The following is a 20,425-nucleotide window of genomic DNA, read 5'->3' on the forward strand; positions in this document are numbered from 1 at the left end:
TCAACTATGGATTTGGAGCTGTTTACCGTTGCGGCGGGTTCTATGAGATTTGGAGCATATTTTCAGGGTAGATGGTGCGTGGGGGCATGGCCACAGGAGTGGGTAGAGGCAGAGTTGGTTAAGAACTTAGTGGTGTTGGAACTGTTTCCTATTGTGGTGTCTGTTGAATTGTGGGGAGAGGCGCTGGCAGACAAGAAGGTGAGGTTTCTTTGCGATAACCTGGGTGTAGTGCAGGCTATTAATAGCCTGTCTGTTTCATCAGCACCAGCAGTGCGGCTGTTGCGGCGTTTGGTGCTGCAATGTCTGCAGCATAATATTTATTTGTTTGCGAGTCATATTCCTGGGGTGAGCAATGTCATAGCTGATGCCTTATCTCGTTTCTAGTGGGACAGGTTTCACATGTTGGCGCCGGAAGCAGAGCAGCATGGGGAGCCTTGTCCAGAGGTGTTGTGGAGGCTTGCACTGGATTGATTGGTAATATGATTAAAAGGTCAGTAAGTGAGAGGACTTGGGGGGCTTATGCTGCAGTTTGGTCAGAGTGGGGGCAGTTATGTGAACATTTGGGGGGTTGGAGGACAGGGGTGGAGCCGGTACATTTGCCATTTGGGAAGGGTAATCCAATGGTTGGGTGCCCATTTAAATGGTGTTATGGTGTGGCCCCTGAGGCGGTGCTGGGCGGGAGATCCAAACTTCCCTAGTCAAGGGAGGCCTGCAGCAGGGGACTAAGCGTAGGGCCGGCATGACTGGGTGCGATTGGGCAGCTCCCCCCCCCCCTCTTTTTTGCAGGTTTAGTAGTGGTTAATGTGAAGGAAAGATGTTAAGGGGTGGGATTAACTAGAGGTCGGGTCGGAAGTAGAGCGGAGGAGAATAGAAAGGTTTAAGTAAGAGGGTCTGTCAGAAGTGAGGGACAGTTTTTTCAGGGAAGGAAAATTACCACCCACCCTCCCTCCCATTGGAGCAAGGTTAGGTGGTAGAGGGGGTTGCGGTTTAGGAGGGTAAGAGTCCTGTTGGTCATTTGGGAAAGGCAACCCATTGGTAGGGTGCCAATTTAAATGGTGGTATGGTGTGGCACCCTGGCAGCTAGGGGCCAGTGTGTGTTTTAAACAATTTTGGTTGGAGCAGACTTTACCTTTTCCTAGACCTGCAGCCTGGTGGAGTAAACTACAGTTGGTTTTTGGTTATAGTGCAATTGGGCACAGTGGAAAAATGGGGTTGTGTTTACAGTTTGTTTGGGTGGAGAAAAGTTTTATATTAGTAAGAATTGTAAAGAATATATAAAGAGTATATTATTGTTATATGTTCTTATATATGTTAGGTGATGTTAATTGAGGTAATATTTATATGTTATTTAAATACTGTTCCAATTAATGCTTATTTATTGTTATTTAAGTTGTTTTGTTAATAAATCGGCTGCTTGCCAGCCATTTTAAATCCAAGGAAGGTGTCGGTGTGTTTTTGGGGGGAGTAGAGGCTGGTAGGCAATAGTTGGGGAAAGTGCGGGAAAAGTTCAGGGGGAAAAAGTCGTTGGGGGCGTGGGAAAGGTTTTTTGCTGGGAAAGCTTTGTGTTGGGGTTTTTCTTTAGGGGGTGGGAGCGGGAGATCCAAACTACCCTAGTCATGTTTCGGTACACTTGTTGTTTGTTCAAATGTCTTTTTGCAAACCTAAGCTATGTTGCCATGTTCTCTATAGGGAAAGAGTCTTTGTTATTTGTCTTTAGGGTTTGAGGTGTAGCTCTTAGCTTTTCTCTAGGCATTATGTGGTCTGACCTGGAGGTGAGTTTGCTGTGATGTCCATTCTTGGGAAGATTAGCAAACTATCTTGGAGGTTTTCCACTAACATTGTTGTTCATTTGGTTGTATATATCTAATTTTAAAACCTTCTAAGGACAGGATGATTTTCTATTATGTTTTGATATGTTAAACCTTAGAATTGTTGTAGTCTACCTACAGCTGAATCCACTTTGGGAGGGGTTGTAATGGGTAAGGCTTCACTTTTAATTCATATAATTTAAGTGTACTGATGTGGTGTTTTAAATGATCACATATTTTTAAGTTTTGTTTTTAGGTGTATAGTCAATGTAATTATTGTGAGGTATTATTGTTCCCACCCATCATTGTGATCCTCCTACCTAGTAAGTAAAACACTCAGCAAGCTTGTTTAACGGTTATTGTGCAATCCACAATAGAACAGAAAATTGTGCAATCTTTTAGTTCTTTGTTCAATAATCATTCATGCCAATCACTCCAACAGGTACATTTATAAATGTAAGACATTTGTTAAGATATTGGGGCAACTAACTCTTCACATTTTAATTCAGCTGGCCATTGCCTTTTTTAACATTGGGAGCTCTTAGAGCTCCTAAACAGAAATTTAGCAAGTCTGGTATTTTAGATGAGCTGCCTGTATATTGGAATAAATTGTATATTGACAAAGTCTGACTGCCATCAGGTGAAAACATTTACTGGCAGCTGAATAAATAGGAATGCCCTTGTTAGCTTATTGATCAAGTTTATGCCTGACCAAGAGAGGAAAGGAGAAGCTGCTTGATTTATTCAGCACCAATTAGGTCAGGAAGGAATAACATTATATAAACAGTTTGCCAACCAAAGTTTTTTCCAGTGCAGTGAAACACTATGCTTCTCCTGGATGATTAGATCTGAAAATGGTTGGATTGGGTGACTCTAAGCCATCTGGAATATCCATATTTAAACACATCTGATTTAGGACAAGAAGAAACTTTACTGTAACCCCAATTTTCAACTTAGACCAAATAGAGGACAAACTATTTTAGATTCCCAGTCACCACCAAACACTTTCTTTATTGTAAGTTTTTTGCCTTTTTTTACTGGTTTTCATTGCAGCATGTAGCATGTGGTATGCTACTTTGCACAAAATTATATAGGCGGACACAATAGCATTTATAACTACTATACCACTAATATTTCTATTAACCCTGTTTCTTTGATTGTTATTACTACTATTGCTTTTAATAATAGATAGTATTAGTATTTATAGTAGGGAGAGGTCTTGTATCTACAATACTGGTCCATCCAACATTTATGAGCATCACGCAACTGCGTGGTAAATTTTGCTGTGTGTATTGGGTAATTGTCATGTTGTAACGTAACCTTCCTCGCATTACCAACCCTCTGGCCAAAGGCAAAGGCATTTGACAGTATTTTGCCCCATCCATTTTCCTCCTGTCCTGATAAGGGCACTAATCCCTGCTGCAGATAAATACCCCAAAAACAGAATGGTACCACATCCCCCCCCCCCCCCCCCCCCATCAGGAATAGGCTATCATATTCCCCCAACTTCAATTCAGGTATCTGGCCACTCAAATGAGTGCATTTGAATTACAGTTGACCACCTTCTGACCTGCATTAAACCTACTTCAAGTCAGTTTTGAATCTCCATACACTTAAACCAACTTAAAGTGAACAAAAGCCAATTGACACTGACCCTAAATGATTTAAAGCCAAAATAAATAACCATAGATGCATGTATTGAACTCCATACGCCAATTTTATGTTTTGGGTAGAGTAGGGAACAATAAAAACTGTTTTGAGATATATCCAAATAAAGGTAAATTGTCTCTCAGTAACAATGTCGTCAGAATTATTTTCTATATTGGAAGATTTCTCCAACATCAAAATGTTGGATTTCCTTTCATTTTTTGTTCTAATGACAATGGTGAACAGGACAAGCAAAGAGTTGAAGCTCCTCAATGGGGACACATACAGCAAATAAAAAGATGACCAAATTGCAACTGCTACCAACTACATCTAAAACAAAAAATTACTTTAGATATACTTTAAAAACTGCCCAATAACAGGAGCACTTTTTCTAAATAGAGAGGACCTTTCCCCCTCAATTACAAAGAACCTAATTTCTGAAAACATTTTCCATCAGTCATTACATATTGTACAACATACCTATTCAACATATATATTGTACATAGAAATTCAATCTATCAAATAACGAAAGAACACAACAAGGTAGACATAGGTCCCAGTCCAAAAGTATTTGCAGACTTTATCCAGGTCCACAAATACATGTCATGGATTCATAAAAGAGCATTACAAGAACTCATTTTAGTACTCACTTGTCATTGCTTCCAATGTACTCCTGTGTGTGATTCAACCTATGTTCATTCATAATATGACAGCAGGTCAGATGTAAGCTGTATTTATAACTGAAGATAGTTCTCCTCCTACTAGTTAATTACCATGTAAATACCTTGGAAGAGGTTCAACCACTTATTAATGATGGGACAGATACAAGATCCTTTTAATGTAAAGCAGATTTTGGAGATTGGCCAGCATATTACAAATCCATGAATCACTTTCATTCGTTGTGTTAAAGTCTTTTTGATCAGAGGATTCATATGACCCCTTTAAATTCTTAGGACTCTACTGCAGAAAACAATTAGAAAACTGTAGTTTGACAACAATGTTGTGTAATTATTCCATTCTAAAAACAACCACACATATTTGCTATAGAGAATAAAGGTAACGTACTTTTAATAACCAGAATGCAAAAAAGTAGTTTTTGATAATATGGACCACTAGACTCTTGTCCAAAATGATTGATTAGGGTGATATACATACATTTTTCCATGCTCCCGCAACAACCATCTGCCTGAGCTCTCCTCCATTAATGGTCCAGAATGTTGGCAGACAGATGGTGTCATTAGAAGACACAGGGCAAAAGAATTGATTTTGATAAAATGGTTCACAAGTTTACAGCTCCAGAGGCCAGGGAAAGAAAGTTTTGAATGTAGAAGTGCTTAAATTAATTCTTGAACTTTTTTAACTAGTTTGGTTCGAGAATATTTTGGCCATTTTGGACATACTTTGGAAAATTCTAATTTGCTCACAGTTATTAGGTAACTGAACCAGCCTAATGAAATGCTGATTACTATATACAAAGCTATTGTTAATGGGTTTACAGTGCTATATTTCTATTATATACAACAAAGAGTGAACCTCCTGTTAACATACACAACAAGCAGTGGGCTTTGTATGAGTTTCCAATATAGTGTAATGTCCGCATGCTTATGTCTACAGCCTCTACGTAAGTTAGATCATATGACTAATATTATTAAGAAAAACACTCATACTAAGGATTCAGAATGATCTGGTATGGTAAGAGGTTCATGTTGGTGGTGGTGGTAGTGGTGGTGGTGGGGGAGGGGGGTTATATGACTCCACTTGTTATCAAACAGGGTGATACCAACCTTAGTGACGCCACTGCTGAATGTCAAAAGTTAAACTGAACTAAATACAGTTTAGAAATACTTGGTGCAGAAACGGCCAATTATTACACACAAACCCATACATTTAATGATTGGCTAACATAATTGTTTGCTTAAGAAGGTTTCTCATTGGCCTTTTGCACCCAGCAATTTGTTGTCTGATTATATATTTTGTTTGTTATGACCACAAAGCACAAACATTTTCATTTAAAATTACACACTATGGTTTTGCACAAAGTTTTCACATGTCTGACAAATGGCCAAGATATATAGGTGTCGGAACGATGATCCATAACATACAGTTTTTAAATGTCCTAGTTCAGCAAGGACAGCTGATTATTTAAGGACATAGGAAACTTGCAAAGGTCTTAACCCTAAAAGGTTGCAAAATGTTGCTGATGCACAATATGAAAATACATTTTGAACAGACTGTCAATGCCCTTCAAGGGTATAACAAACTACTTTTGTAGTACTTTTTTTTTAATTAAGCAAATTACAAAGATTTTATGTTGGGTTGTGCTATAATGTAAGACCATAATGGTACACTGGGTGTGCTGAGTCTATTCATACGAATATCATTGCAGTGCAACACACATGAAGCCTGATTTATTAAAGATCTCCAAGACTGTGAAAGATAGATTATCTTGGAAGGTCATGGGTGATCCAACAAACTCAAAGGATGGATTTCTTAAAATGTACTTGTATTACTTGTATTCTCAGAGACTACTACAAAAAATTAAAGGGGGTTCTTTTGGTCTGAAGCCGGCCTCACATCCAGGACACTGCATATTGGGGACATATGTCCTTCTATCAAGGGGTTCCAGTTGAGGAGAAATGACTTCCTGATAGACTTATCTCTGCGCGTGATGTGTATGCAGAAATTCATTGAAGGGTGATGTGAGAGTCTTTAACATAAACACATAATACCTTTGAGTATGGATTTGATTGGCCCCTCCTATGGTTTTTGAAAGAGCAGTTTTTTAAACTGTGAAACCTGTTGAAGTTAGAGGGCTTCTGGTTACAAGAATACTATGATTATCATTACAACTAATAATATGGTGTATGATTGACCAGAAGCTTGTGAAGCATGGTTCTGAAGATGCAGTTGGATATATTTGTAATTACGCAGAAGCAATTAGAGCAACTATATGTTATGCTATTGATATATTTGTATTTAATCTTTGTAAATAAATGTTATTATATTTTATAATGTAGTATGTTTTTGTGTGTCTGCATTTACAGAGAGGGATCCAAACGAAACCCCTATCATTTTTTGTAGTAGATGAAGATGCTCAATATGACTTGAGGATGGACCCTGTGTAATATGTATACCTACCTAATAGCAATACTTGTTCAATAATGTATTCTCAGAGATTTTTGAAAAAGGTCCAATGTGAATTAATGTCTTAATGTATGCTGTAGTAAAACATGTGTACCAAAAATATCATATCAAAATAATGTAACAGACACCTTAACATTGACCTCATAAACAGATATTGCTAATTCTATCGGGATATCTGTTTGCAGAGTTTTGTTTTTTCTTTCTGGTGGTGTCCATAGGCCTTCCATGCTACTGAGGGTGAATGTCCCTACACTTGATAAAGTCCTCTAAAAAGTACAGAAATAAATCAATAGGAATTTACCTTAATTGTAAGAAGTGGGGCAAAAAGTATACACCGGACTTCTTTAAAGCATGGGCACTTTGGCTCATCGAATGGACAGCCTCCAATGATGCGGGCTCTTTCTGACTGCATACACCTCCTAATGCACATTGTCAGAAGCTCACAGTTTGCAGGGTAATCAGAGTAAGTGTATTAAGTACAATAGAAGGGCTCATACAGTTATACAAGACTGACTGTAAATCTGGAGTTCAACATTACAAACAGCTGGAGATCAATACATGGCTATGCCTAAAAAGTGACTGCTTAGGGGGCATGCAGGGTTTTAATAGCTTAGTGGCACAAGATAAACTCAAATGCTACATTTTCACTACAAATGAATGGGGTTAATTTTTTAGGAGTATTAAAAGGCTTTATGTGCATTGGGATACAGTGCACCCAATGTACAACTACAGTAAACAAAAATACATGAACACTGCAATGCACAGATGTAAAAAATTACTAAATTATTAAAAAAAAATCTGACCTACAGTATAGTTGAGTGCTCAAAACAAGGGTATGTGTCTCACAAATAATATACCTTCTACATCAGAACAATTGGCTTGTTTGAGTAGAACAATTGGCCCTTTGGCTTCTATGATGACGCTATGCAGAAATTATCAGAGCAGCTTGGACTTTTTACAAGTTGATCCTCAAATAATTACCTGGATGGTGTTTTGTGACAATGAGGCTGATTTATGGGGACTTAGCAACATATGAGATTTGTGGCCCATTGTACTCTATTGTTTGCTGTTGTAATAGTCATCAAGATGCAACTGAAAGGGGAAGCTCCTAAAGATCCTTTAGATCTCGAGAAGTCTTCCTTCTTTTGAAATCAATCTCTGTCATTCATTTCTCCAAAAATGTCTCTCTTTCAGCTCTATGTACATAGCTAAACAAATAAATGTACAGTTTAACTTCCAACATTCCAAAAAGGCAAGTGAATTGGTAGAGGTTTGTAAAACAAAGTTCCACCGCTGCATTGGGGCTCACTAGAAATAGCATGATGGTTCAGGGGGTTACTGAGATGTAGGGAATGCAGTAATAAATTGTATCAAGCATAAATCCTCTCGGGATCCTACAGCTTCATAAAAACATGTTGAGGCCCTCTGTAATTATCTATCTTTCCAGGACAAATGTTTGGAAATGGATTTTCAAAGCACAATAACAAGTCCCAATATTTCTATTGGAATTTGTATTTCCAAAAGATTATTTAAAGCAGGATCACTGGTAATAAAATAAAATAATAACATTCTGATTAATGTATCCCAACTGTCATTGGATTATAGCGCTCTGCTACAAGAAGTCTTTAGCTAATGATTGACCTTAGCATCTCTAAAATTTAGGTCATGTGACCTAGGACTGTGAACTGTGATTGAAATCAATACAGATCTATCATCCACCATGAGCAAGAAGTCGCCTCCAGTGGTCCTAGTCTCCAAAGTGTTCTGGTTAAATGAAGGGGAACAGTGTCTGTACCGATGGCCCAATACAAGTTCCCTTTATTGAGCCTGTATTTTGCTTTAAATTGTTTATAATAATAATAAGTTTACTGACCTGCCTGATGAAATCCCACCTATCTATGCCAGCAGTCCTCTATTGTTTTGTTAAAAATAGCAGGGTGACTGGATCCTCTTCATAGAAAGAAATACAAAAATGACTTGCATAACAGTACATACATAACAATTTAGACCTATACTATTATATTCTATGGCATTTGTTTCCTGCACCACCTAACCCCGTTTGTTTAGAAGAAAAATCAAGCTTTGGCGATACTTTCCATACTGGGCCACCCATTGATTTCCAGAAATGGTATAGGGTAAAGTTAGAATTATTCATTTGTATTACAATATAATTACCCTTTAAAACCTGACAGGTTTTACTGCTTCTCTACTTGCTCCTAAAATAAAGAAATAATTAAAACATGTTTAGCTAAAGTTAGGATTTACATAAACCTACTTTACCAGCAGTCAAATCTAGCCTGCACACATCCGAGAAGCAGAATCTCCTATTTGTGTGTGCAAAGAAACCACAAACATCTAAATCAAGGGAGTGAGCAGAAAAAAAGTAATCCCAGGATGTTTTATGTGTGCTAATAAAATTTCATGTAATGAACTTGTAACCTGTCAGCATCACGCAATTAGTCAAACCATCACAAAAAACATCTGTAGCCAATTAATTCGGCAACAGCCAGATAATATGTAAAGAGGTAGCACAATGCTGAATACATTTGGAAATTTGTATAGGGAATGGTTGAACCCGAGAACATAAATTATGACAACTATTGTGCCCAAGTTGTTTTATGTTGAGTAGTCATTTAAAAAAATAGGCGGTGAGTGAACCTTCATGCAAACAAATAGGTCCTGCACCATTTGTGTGTTGCACTTTGTTTTTATGTAGGTGCATTGCAGAGCACTGTACTACTACTACTACATAGTATTTATATAGCACCATCATATTATGCAGCGCTGTACAAAGTCCATAGTGGTGTCGCTGTCCCTCAAAGGGGCTCACAGTCTAACTTCCCCACCATGGTCATGTGTCATTTATACAGTCTAAGGTCAATTTTTGGGAGAAAGCCAATTAACCTCATTGCATGTTTTTGGACTGTGGGAGGAAACCCACACAGACATGGGGAGAACCTGCAAACTCCATGCGGATAGTGTCCTGGCCGAGATTCAAACCTGGAACTCAGAGCTGCAAAGGCCAGAGTGCTACCTGTGAGCCACCATGCTGCCCAATAGATGTAAAGTTATTGCACCCAAATGCACGTCCACAAATATAAAGCCTGTAAAATAGGTAGACGGTTTGTCAGGAATGAAAAAAGTAAGTATCTTATTTGTGTTAATGTGACATTTTTGTTTTCCTCCTGCCAGCAAATATGAGGCTTATTTTCTTTTCATAGACTTGTAAATATTTTTTTTGAGCCAGAGCTCTTTTGTATTTGTTCAACCACAATGCAATAAATGTCAAGATGACATATTTATTACATGAAAATGAACTCCCAACATGACACACCGCCTAATACAATAATATAAAATATGACTATAAATATTAGGTTTAAAGGCAGGCATGCTGTATGTATAAAAGTGGTTTTTGAAGACTTGAAAATATGTAAAATATAATAGTAAGCCTTCCAGCAGTCTTTGGCCACTCTTATTCACCTCTGAATAAATACCTGCTGGGTATGAGGATATATGATATGCCTCCTAACTCCCCACAGTTCAGTACTTTTCATGATATTCAACATAAAAAGTACTGGAAATTTGCAAAGCCTTTAAAATATTTATTTGATGAGCAAGTCAAATACTGTCAATCTGAACAAAAGCAGGGATTTGTGGACTGCTCAACTACTAGTCTACTGAGAGCTCCAAGGTTCTGTTAATCAGCTATAGGTGCATTCCATATAGGATTCACATTTTTGGTAAGTCATTACATTTACATTTTATTGTAAATGCTGCCCCAGGTTTCCTCCTTTCTACCTAATAGCTTTGGCATTATTAATATTGTTATTATTATAAATAATAATAAACAGGATTTATATAGCACCAACAAATTACGCAGCATTACGCAGCAACATTAAATAGTGGTCACATGATTACCAGTGAGGGCGCATCAGATAAAAATGGTAAAATTATTGGTGAATGCAAGAGCAGTACAGCAAGTGGGTGCATAGTCTAAGACAAAGCTGAAGCTGGTAACAAAGCTGAGCAGGCAGAATCACGCTTAAGCCGCATACACGCTTGCAATTATAGTCGTTGGAAAGGATCTTTCACGATCCTTTATAATGACTAAGCACTCCACGATACATGAATGATGCTGTACATACAGGACCGTTCTGCTCTATGGAGAGGGGAGGGGCAGAACGATGAAGTGGCACCCTGCTGTGCGCTCTTCTCCTTCACTTGCATTATGATCATTCATCATCCTTGGATCCGCCAGGACGGTCTTTTTTAGACGATGAACAACGCACGCTGTACACACTTCAGATTCACGCCCGATATGGGCCCTAAGCAGGCGTGGTGGAAGCAAGTCCAAGGCAAAGCATAAATAGAGGTAGACTGGGTTAGCAATCGTTATGTAGCTTGCTGGTCCAGAAGCTTTAGGCATGAAGCATTAGATGGAAGGTTGGCACAGTAGGCAAACTGCATCGGCTAGGTAAGCAACAGATTTGCAGAGTAGAAGCAGACTTGAAGCAAATAGCAACTAGTAGGAAAACACGATAAGGTAGTCAGTTCATATGGCAATATCTGAAGACCATCCAGTAAATATAGTTTAGCCCATTAAGTTGGCCCATTAAGTTAACTTAATGCACACAGCTACTCACAAGAATGAGTGTTACCATAAATGTGAATGCACAAGGAAACAGTGGGCATTACCATTCTGATAAACAACACTACTTTTTGGAATGTGATAGAGACTTTACTACAAAAGTGACAAATTTAAAAGAAGAGCATATTGGTTTGACATCAATGAATATTGTTTTGTGCCTACGAATAAGTTTTGATCAGGCTTCTCCCTGCTTTAAATATGGCAAAGTGGTGATCTTCTAAAACAAAAGATTTCGCTAAAATTTGAACTTTTCAGTTGATTACCATTTTTACAAATGGGACAAACAGAAAAATAGACCTGTTTTCTTCTTTATAAATAAGCCCCATTATTTCCTAATATCCAACTTCTGGAGTAGTCATGATAATTTCTAATTTACCAGTTCCATAGCATATAAATGACAGTAATGATATACCTAGATCTATATAATTCCAGGGCACTAATGAGACCTCAATTATCAGGATGCATCATACGAATGTTATACACTAATTAAAAGTCAATTACGGAGAGTATTCATTTTTGTGCTCTGGGTTTGGACAAAACAAATGAGCCACACAACATGCAAAGTTTACCATCATCCAAAACAGTTGAAGATCTGATTGGATCCTTTAAGGGCCTTATAGATGGCATATTTATGTGTTGTGTTTTTAAATGATGACTACTGGTCAGGCAGAAAGACAAGACCGGCAAGCTTTCCCCATGGCTGTGGTGCAGTGCACGGTGAGCTAAGCCATACATATTAGTCCTTGGGAGGTGTAAAGCAGAACTCTGAACAACAATAAAAACACAGTTTATTACAGTTATGTTTTTTTATTGTATCATTTAATGATGGTTTTTATTTGTTTCATTTTTATGGTATGTATTTTATGTTTTTCAAATACAGTCTGAAAAAGTTGTTAGTTTTAGCTTTCTGTGTTTAGCAGCACTCATGTTGGCACTGAAAGGGCTTAACCTCTCTGCCAGTTAGGGATCTATTTTATTCTACAGTGCCTTATTTAAATCACATGCTTTCTGTTTGGGAGACCACATAAATAACTTAGCTGGTCTGTTGCTGCTCCTGTGCTATAAAGCCCCCAGAAATCTCATGCTTGTGTGACTGGTTTCCTCAGTTACTAGAAGTTTGCAAACATCTAAATTGAATTTGCAAGCATCCTCTGCCAAGGGAACCTTATTTCAAGGTAGATAACTTGAAAAGTTCCCAAAGCTCCAGGCAATTATTATTTTAGATAGTGAAGGTAATTTTTTTTATATATGTTTAAATAAAAAAAATTAAAATCTATACAAAAAAATTGAAACTTGTTCTCGTAAATTTCCTGTGCACTAAATCAGTGGTCACCAACCTTTCGGACCTCATGGACTCATGAACCAGACTGCGCATGGGCAGGGAGCCATGTGTAACTCAAAGAGGAAGAAACTTCCCCCAGAGTGATGTCATGATGCCAGAACTCATCCACTCTCCCATCGCAGGCTCAGATCTGCTTGCTAAACATTCTGGGGGACAATAGCGCAGGACTGTGGATGCAACAAAAGTTGTGTCCACAGTCCTGCGCTACAGTCCTCCCAGAATGTTTAGCAATGGGAGAGTGGGCGCGTTGTGTCCATATGTGGGACAGAGTTGGGGACCACCAAGATTTTCTCGCGGACCACCGGTTCGGGACCACTGCACTGAACTTTTAACAGCAAACTATTCACAGCAATCTTCTTAGAATTATAAAACACTTCTCTCTATGTAGAGGATGGGAGGCGAGGTGTTTGTAGCACAAACTGAAAGGGCAACTTAGGGTCACAATGCTGCTCCTTTATAGGTTTAGTACAGTAAGTAAGCATTGTCATCCTAGGACAGGAGTTGTGTTACTGACAGTTATACAAAAATATAAAACATTTAGGTGGAAAGGCATTAAAAGCTACCGCATCTAAGAAGTGATTTTTTTGAATTGTTACATTGAAATGCAGAAAGGCTATAGATGCCAATACCTATTTCTCTCTGTTACATAAAGGTTTATCCTGCAATTGGGCAAAGAATGTACTTTACGGACAGCAAAATTATCATAAATCATTATGATAATTTGTAATTATATAGCATTATCCATACACATGAATTGCTACCCTGTGATTAGTACTTAGCAATGGCAAGTTTCCAACATATCCAATGGGATATGTATACCAAATTCATCTGCCCTTTGTAAACTTCCTTCCACAGTTTAAACATACACAGCACCACAGAAGATGATAATGCTAAATAAATATAGAAAAATACTAATACTAATGAATTAATTGATAGGTCAGTTGTCTTGTGTTAAGAAAGTCACCCTCTTACAAGAACTTCCAGTGGAGAGCCAAGTGGACAACCACCATTGTCAGTCCAGATCAATAATGTGAAGCTGCTTCAATAGGGAATGCAGAATGACAGGTAATGGTGCAAACAGGTTAGGGGACATTTGCAGCAGATGCTTAATCATTAAAATAAAGTAGAAAACACCCATTTCTAAAATAAAAAAAGAGATGGCTATTTTATATTACGCAGCACTGTAAAAAACTAAATTACACCCAGTTAGAATTTGGATCTACTTATATACTGGGAGCAGGTTTAGTCTTCTTCAAAATACTGTACTATGTGATGTGTAGTTGTTTCCATACCAGGCTGCCATCAGTAGGGACAAGGGATACTTTTAGACATAGGGGAGGGGAACCCAGGGAGTTGAACCCCAAAGTTTCCAATGGCAATCCTGTCTATATAGGCACTTAAGTTAAAGTGAAATAATCTTACTAAACTGTGAGTAAGCATTTTTTCATTGCAGAAGGGACATGTTATGTATCTTCTGCAATAAAACAAACTTACCTGCTTGTTGCTTGCTCAAGGTGCTTGCTCAATCTTCTGTAAAACATACACTGAGCATGTGCATGTACATTCTTGGCATGCCTTGATGCTGGAACAAATGACTCCTGGTAAACATGCATGGGAATTACATCATTCTGAACCAGCCAATCAAGATTTTAGAAGACCTCTAAACCTAGAAAAAGCACCATTTGGACATTTTGGTGCCACCAATTGAACAAGAAGAGGGGAGTTTAGTTCCATTATAGCATTTAGAATATATTTAACTTATTTTCTAATATACCTATATATCAGCATTTGCCTTGACACATTCCATAGGGATTGGACTTAGATGACCCAGGTCTATACCATTATTAATACATCCGGTTGAATGTGACTAACTACTACCAGCTTTAAATGACCTGATTAAATGAAAACTTATAGCATTTTTTAGGCATTTGATAAAGCCCAGAAAACAGCTGTGGTAAGCAAATACAATTCTAGATGTTCAGGAGCTGAAACTGGGCACCCAGTTAGTGTAACTGCACTAGGGCCCCTCCAGGAGTTTCCTGAGTTGTGAATGATTGACCTCACCTGGTGACTGAATAGTTCAAAAGTCAACACCATATTTCAGAACTAGTAGCAAGACAGCAGAAATAATTGTCTTATTTTTGGGGTGGCATTCAGACTACGAATATATATGAAACATTCTTCCAGCTGACCACTAATGTAAGATTTTTTTCCTATTGGCACTCAATTAATTGGTTCCTCTGGAGTCAAAAGTCCCTGGCCCTGGCTTTTAGGTCCAATATATATAAAAATATAACTTTGTAAAATTTCAGTATAGTATCAATTTGAAACTAAAAATGAAAAGAATTGAAGAAAAAGGGTGAATTGTTTTGAGGGGCGGGTGAAATAAGGTGATCGGTGGTAAGGAATTGGTGGTGGAGTGTGGAGGGCAGAAAAGTAAGGAAACAGGAAATTTAGGGTCTCTCTTACTAGGACCGAGGAGAACAGTTCCACGGCCGCCCTCCCAATAGATTGTTATTGGAGGTTGGTGGTTTGGGGTCCTGAGCAGTGTTTTTGGGTTATTGTTGGGTGAATCCATCTATGGTATGGAAGCCTTGTAAGTGTTTACGTTTGGAGGTTGTGTACCCAAAAGGTGTTCCTGAGGAGGAATAGGGTGGTGGGGAGCAACAATATCATGGTAGTGGCAGACTCAGATGGGATTAAGGCCTTCAAGGACCTGCAACCTGACAATACAGTGTTTGGGTATTGTTATATTGTAATAATGTTATATGGTTAATGTGATATTGTGTAAAATATGAAGTCCTGATTTTCCCTTTAAATATAACAAATGGTCTTCTTTTAAAATGTCTTTGTTGGAAATTGTCTTTCTAACAGATCTGGGTCATAAATTTCCCCTTATCAGATAGTTCTTGATCTGACAACCAGCATCCTCCAGACTCTGTAGTTTACAACACCCATTGTAAAAGTTGGAGTTTTGTGTCTCCAGGGGTCAAAAAACTGAGATAAGGCCAGCAGAGTGGCCCTGATTGAACTCTGAGGTGTATTCTGAAACACATTTATACGTTTTCTTTATATTTCCAATATACCGCTATGGTGAGCATTTTAAGACCAAGAACTAGTCTCCTAGGCCTCAGGAAAGCCTGGAAACTATATGCAGCCTGACCTTGTGAACCATAAATCCCAGACATGCCTAGTTTGATCTCTGCGAACTCCTTATTTTGTGGTGAATAATAATCTGGGGGTTGGGGGTTCATAAAACCTGTACTTGTTAAATTAATAATAATGGCTAGAACAAGGGCATTTTGGGAAGTGTCCACAGAGCATTATAATTCATGTTGACACAGCCCCTCAGACAGCCCCCACCCGGATGTCATTGCATTATTGTATTAGTCACACCTCTGTGGTTGGCATAGAAAAAGCCATGTAAGGCTAGCAGAGACATGCTGTTGCTATAGTTCTATTTCAGTTCTGTTCTGGTATTGTTCTTTGATTAGTCTATATTTTTCTATAATTTGTTTATGCACTGTTTTTGTATGTTTTTAGCTGAATGTCTGAATGCTCTCAGTAGAAATAGTGTAACTTACTAACTGGAAACGCTACTATAAACATTGTGATTTCTGAGACATCCCTGTCTGGAGTGGCAGTGGGTGACACTAAAGAAGCAGAAGCATAACTGTAGTTGTCAAGGGTAACAGTGCATGCTTCCGTCTAAGCACGTGGTGGCAGTCTACCTGTGATGGTGTGTTTGGCAAGGGTTACCAGAGTGGGTAAACTTGCCCCGTGATGACCCCACTTACCTTATTGTGCATGGACTGTTGCTGAGCATGCTGGAAAATCTATACGCAGGGGTGTGGGCTGAGAGGGCATTCGTCACAGTTAAAAGTTATATATATTTGGTTATCTAAAATATATTAGTTTATTTTGGTTAATAAAATTGTGTTGGATAATAAACGGCTGCAAAGCCATTTTTCCACATATCTGGTGTGTTGTCTGTATTTGGGGAAAAGGCGGGAGGCGTAAAGAGGGAGAGCTGTTGCAGCAGGGGAAGGTGGGGCGAGTATCTGAGCTACACAAGTCATGAACAGTTAGTTATGGCCACTATATGGTCATATTTGGCAAAGACTATACTTTTTTAACATACCATCCACTTAATTGAAGTTGCTATGTTAATTTATAAGTGAGTTATATGTAATTACAGGGATAGTTTTATTCTGGATCACTGACAATTACCATAAAGCCTGTCTTTAAAACCGAGGGGTCATCGGTAATAGGTTGTCTTCAGACGATGATTTGAGTCAATTTTAAATGTCAAGGTGACGGGCTGCCGCCGATCCTATGTGTATTGTTATTACTCCAGTAATAGATGCTGTATGTGAGAACTGCAATGACAGAGAGGTCACGCATGAGGCTCAACACTAAAACTATGTATGTCTTTGGTATGGACATGTGTGCTGGATTAGAGAGGGATGCACAACCCTAAACAATGGAAATGTTCATTCATAGTTGAGTACAGTGTATACCACACATTGCGTATTGTATTCTGTACTATAAAGCCGAATACATGCAGAAATTAGAGTGAGCACGCCTATGTATTTGCTGAGCTAGTTACTGTGATCCCCTGCTATTTAGTAAAACCCAACTAAACCCAAATAAAACAAGTCAAATTCATAATGTTCATCATAAGTGTCACCTTTGCAACTAAATATAACAATCTAATAACAATGTCAATACCCATTGTGTAGCTGTGCACCTATCCACCCACACATTACCTCTTGTGCTATACATTTTTTAATTCTGTATGGAAAATGTGTAAATTTTGGTTCAAATATTTATAAACAGACCCCTAAAGTCTAAAGGAGATTTTGTTTCCTTTAAATTGTATTCCTGACTACTACCCATTTTTATCTCTTATTATCCCCTAATGATCCTACCTGAGTGACCACACTCCAATTCCCTATACTGTATCTATGGATAAAAGTAGTATTTTAGGCGTACAGAAAACCCCCCTTCTTTATAACATAGAGTTTGTCCTGTAATCTATAGAAAGGGTTAGGAACACAGCAAACGATCAGATCACAAGATTTCTGGCAAGATCCATTGGCATTTTTTTATTAACGGATATAACAAAAAGCTTTTAATGGTAAATGTAATAGACCAAAAGGGGAACATATAGCAGAACATAAAGATTTTATATCCAAAATACAAAGCACATGATTTAGGTTTAACTTTATTTTGTAAGAAGAGATGTAAAGAAATTGCTACCATACTGCCATCTACAGGATAGTAGTTGTATTAGAAGTGTGATTGGTTTCATTATTAACAAGTATAAGACAAGTATACATTCCTGCAAAAATAGGTTCCGCTGGAATATAAAAAGAATTGCGCCAGTAATTGGTAAAACTTAAAACTCATAATGCTTAGTGGGAGGGAGTTCTGCCCTGTTACACCCATAGCTCTAAACTTTGCTGCCATTGATCCCAATAAGAGATGAGCGAATCCAAGCTGACGAAGTGGAATTCGATCCGAATTTCAGGAAAAATTCGATTCGCAACGAATCCGAATTTCCTCTTGATTCGTGGTAACGAATCGCAATTTTTCCTAAAATGGCGCCTACACGTCTGAGGACATGGGGCAAGGAACTCTGGGAAGGCAGGATGACCCATAATGCCATGCATGCAGCCAATGAGCAGCCAGCCAGCCCTGTGATGTCACAGCCCTATAAATAGCCTCAGCCATCTTGGATTAAGACATTTTACAGCGTTCTGAGTGCAGGGAAAGACGTGTGCAGGCGCTAGAGAGAGTGTTAGGAGAAACCTCATTGTGAGAAAAAAACTGAAAAAACATTTTATAAGTGCAGGGAAAGGATAGGGAGGAATCATTTCACAGCCTCTTAGTGCAGGGAGAGACATCAGAAGGCGTTAGGGACAGTGCTAGAAAAGCGATTTACAAGTGCAGGGAAACATTATTTGGGGATCCAAATAGCCATTATACAGCTCTGTCATTCCACCAATTTATATATCCAGAAAAATATATACGCAGTTTACTGTTGCAGTTATTTGTGGTGAAAGCGTTTAGTGATGTATTTTAGTACAAAAAGAAAAATATATTCTCAGTTCACTTCTGGAGTTATATGTGGTGAAAGCGTTTAGTGACATATTTGAGTATCAGGAGGAGGCCACATAGTGGCACAAGAGTCTGGAGGTGGCGGCGGCATCAGGAGGCTACAGAGTGGCACAATGACAGAGTCTAGAGGTGGCGGCAGCAGCAGCAGCATCAGGTGGAGACCACAGAGTGGCACAATGAGTCTGGAGTTGGCGACAGAATCAGGAGGCTACAGAGTGGCACAATGACAGAGTGTGGAGGTGGCAGCAGCATGCTTAGGCCACAGAGTGGCACAATGACATACAGCTCCCTTCGGCTGAGGTGGTGGAGCCTTGACTGCCTGAAACCCGGTGCGTGCCACTGGGTGATGCAGCGGTTGCTGCGGCAGTCTGGACCACCACATCGGAGCCACGGTTCTCCCAGGCCACTTTATGGTGACGCTGTGTATGTTGACGCAGTGCCGTGGTGCCAACATTGGCACCCTGGCCATGCTTCACCTTCTGTGCACATATTCTACATATAGTCATGTCAACCTCCTCCCGATGCTGCCACCACATCCAGACTCTGTCATAGGGCCACTCTGTGGTCTCATGCTGCTTCCACCTCACCACTATGTCATAGTGCCACTCTGTGGACTTCTCAAGCTGTTCTCCCACCCTCCCCACTCCATGACTGGGCCACTTTTTTGCTTTTTTGGCCTGGATGACATCACTATTTATTTGACCCTTCTTCTGATCTGTCAGAAGGAAGGAAAAAGAGATGCACAATGAATCGTGTCTGTGTAGCAGCTGTAAGGCCTGTATGGTCCCATCAGAATTGGCTTATGATTTGGTAGCCAAAAGCAGGAGTGGGTACAAAACACAGAAGACATGCAAATATTCCATTCATGTGTCATCTCTCTTTTAGATCCACTCCTGTTTTTTTTGGCATTAGCAATACTGATGGGTTATTGAGCAAATGCTGACGGAGTGAAGGCATATGCTCCACAGACAGGATTCGTTTTTTGTGGGTTATCATTCTGATGGATCAGAGGAAGGGCAAAATAATCAGTGACGTCAACACAAACTTAGTGCTGACACCGTCTCCACTCTGTCAGGGGGGCTCTACTTGTATAAGCGGTTAATAGAACAGGTTCTGTAGACATCTTTGTGGAATCACCTGACAAGGGTGTAAAAGGAGTGGGCTTCTTCTTGACTCTAACATGGACCTGTAAGGCTTGTGAGTTCATACTTGAGTTATTTGGTCAGTTTTGGCCTCGTGACTGCCCAAATAAGTGAAGTGTGCAGTGATTCTAATAGTGACGCCTGTCATCTGCATGTCATACTGACTCACAGTATTAATTCATTACCACAGCAGACTCCCAATGCGTGTTACTGCAAGGCACAGTGTTCTACACCACTATCAAGGCTCTCTGCAGGCCAGAAATAGACCTTTTTTAACATGATTTGCCGCAAATAAATCCGCATCCAAGCAAATCTTTTCGGAAAATTCGGTGAACAAGCCGTATCAAATTTTTGAGAAATTCGCTCATCTCTAATGCCAATAAATAAAATAAAAAGCAAAATTTTTAAGGTCATGGGAAATCATTGCAAACACTGCTATTGGTATTCAACTGATAAGAAAAAGCTGTCTGTGACCTACTTTGCCTTAAATTAAATGCACCTCAGTGGGATATGATGTATCCATAGAGCATAATGCAATATAAAGCAGCTTAAATACAGCTTTTGGACTGCC

General features: G+C 39.0%; 1 protein-coding gene across 1 annotated transcript in view; it reads left to right on the forward strand.

The window, feature by feature from the left end:
• Positions 1-6: 6 nt before the first annotated feature.
• The window catches only part of LOC140325390 (protein-glutamine gamma-glutamyltransferase E-like), a 70,919-nt gene continuing 50,500 nt past the window's right edge, over positions 7-20,425 (forward strand). Inside the window, exon 1 of the mRNA XM_072403214.1 lies at positions 7-198. Within this exon, the coding sequence (XP_072259315.1) occupies positions 7-198 (192 nt within the window). The remainder of the gene's footprint in view (positions 199-20,425) is intronic.

The sequence above is a fragment of the Pyxicephalus adspersus genome, chromosome 3, assembly GCF_032062135.1.
Source record: "Pyxicephalus adspersus chromosome 3, UCB_Pads_2.0, whole genome shotgun sequence".
Taxonomy (NCBI): domain Eukaryota; kingdom Metazoa; phylum Chordata; class Amphibia; order Anura; family Pyxicephalidae; genus Pyxicephalus; species Pyxicephalus adspersus.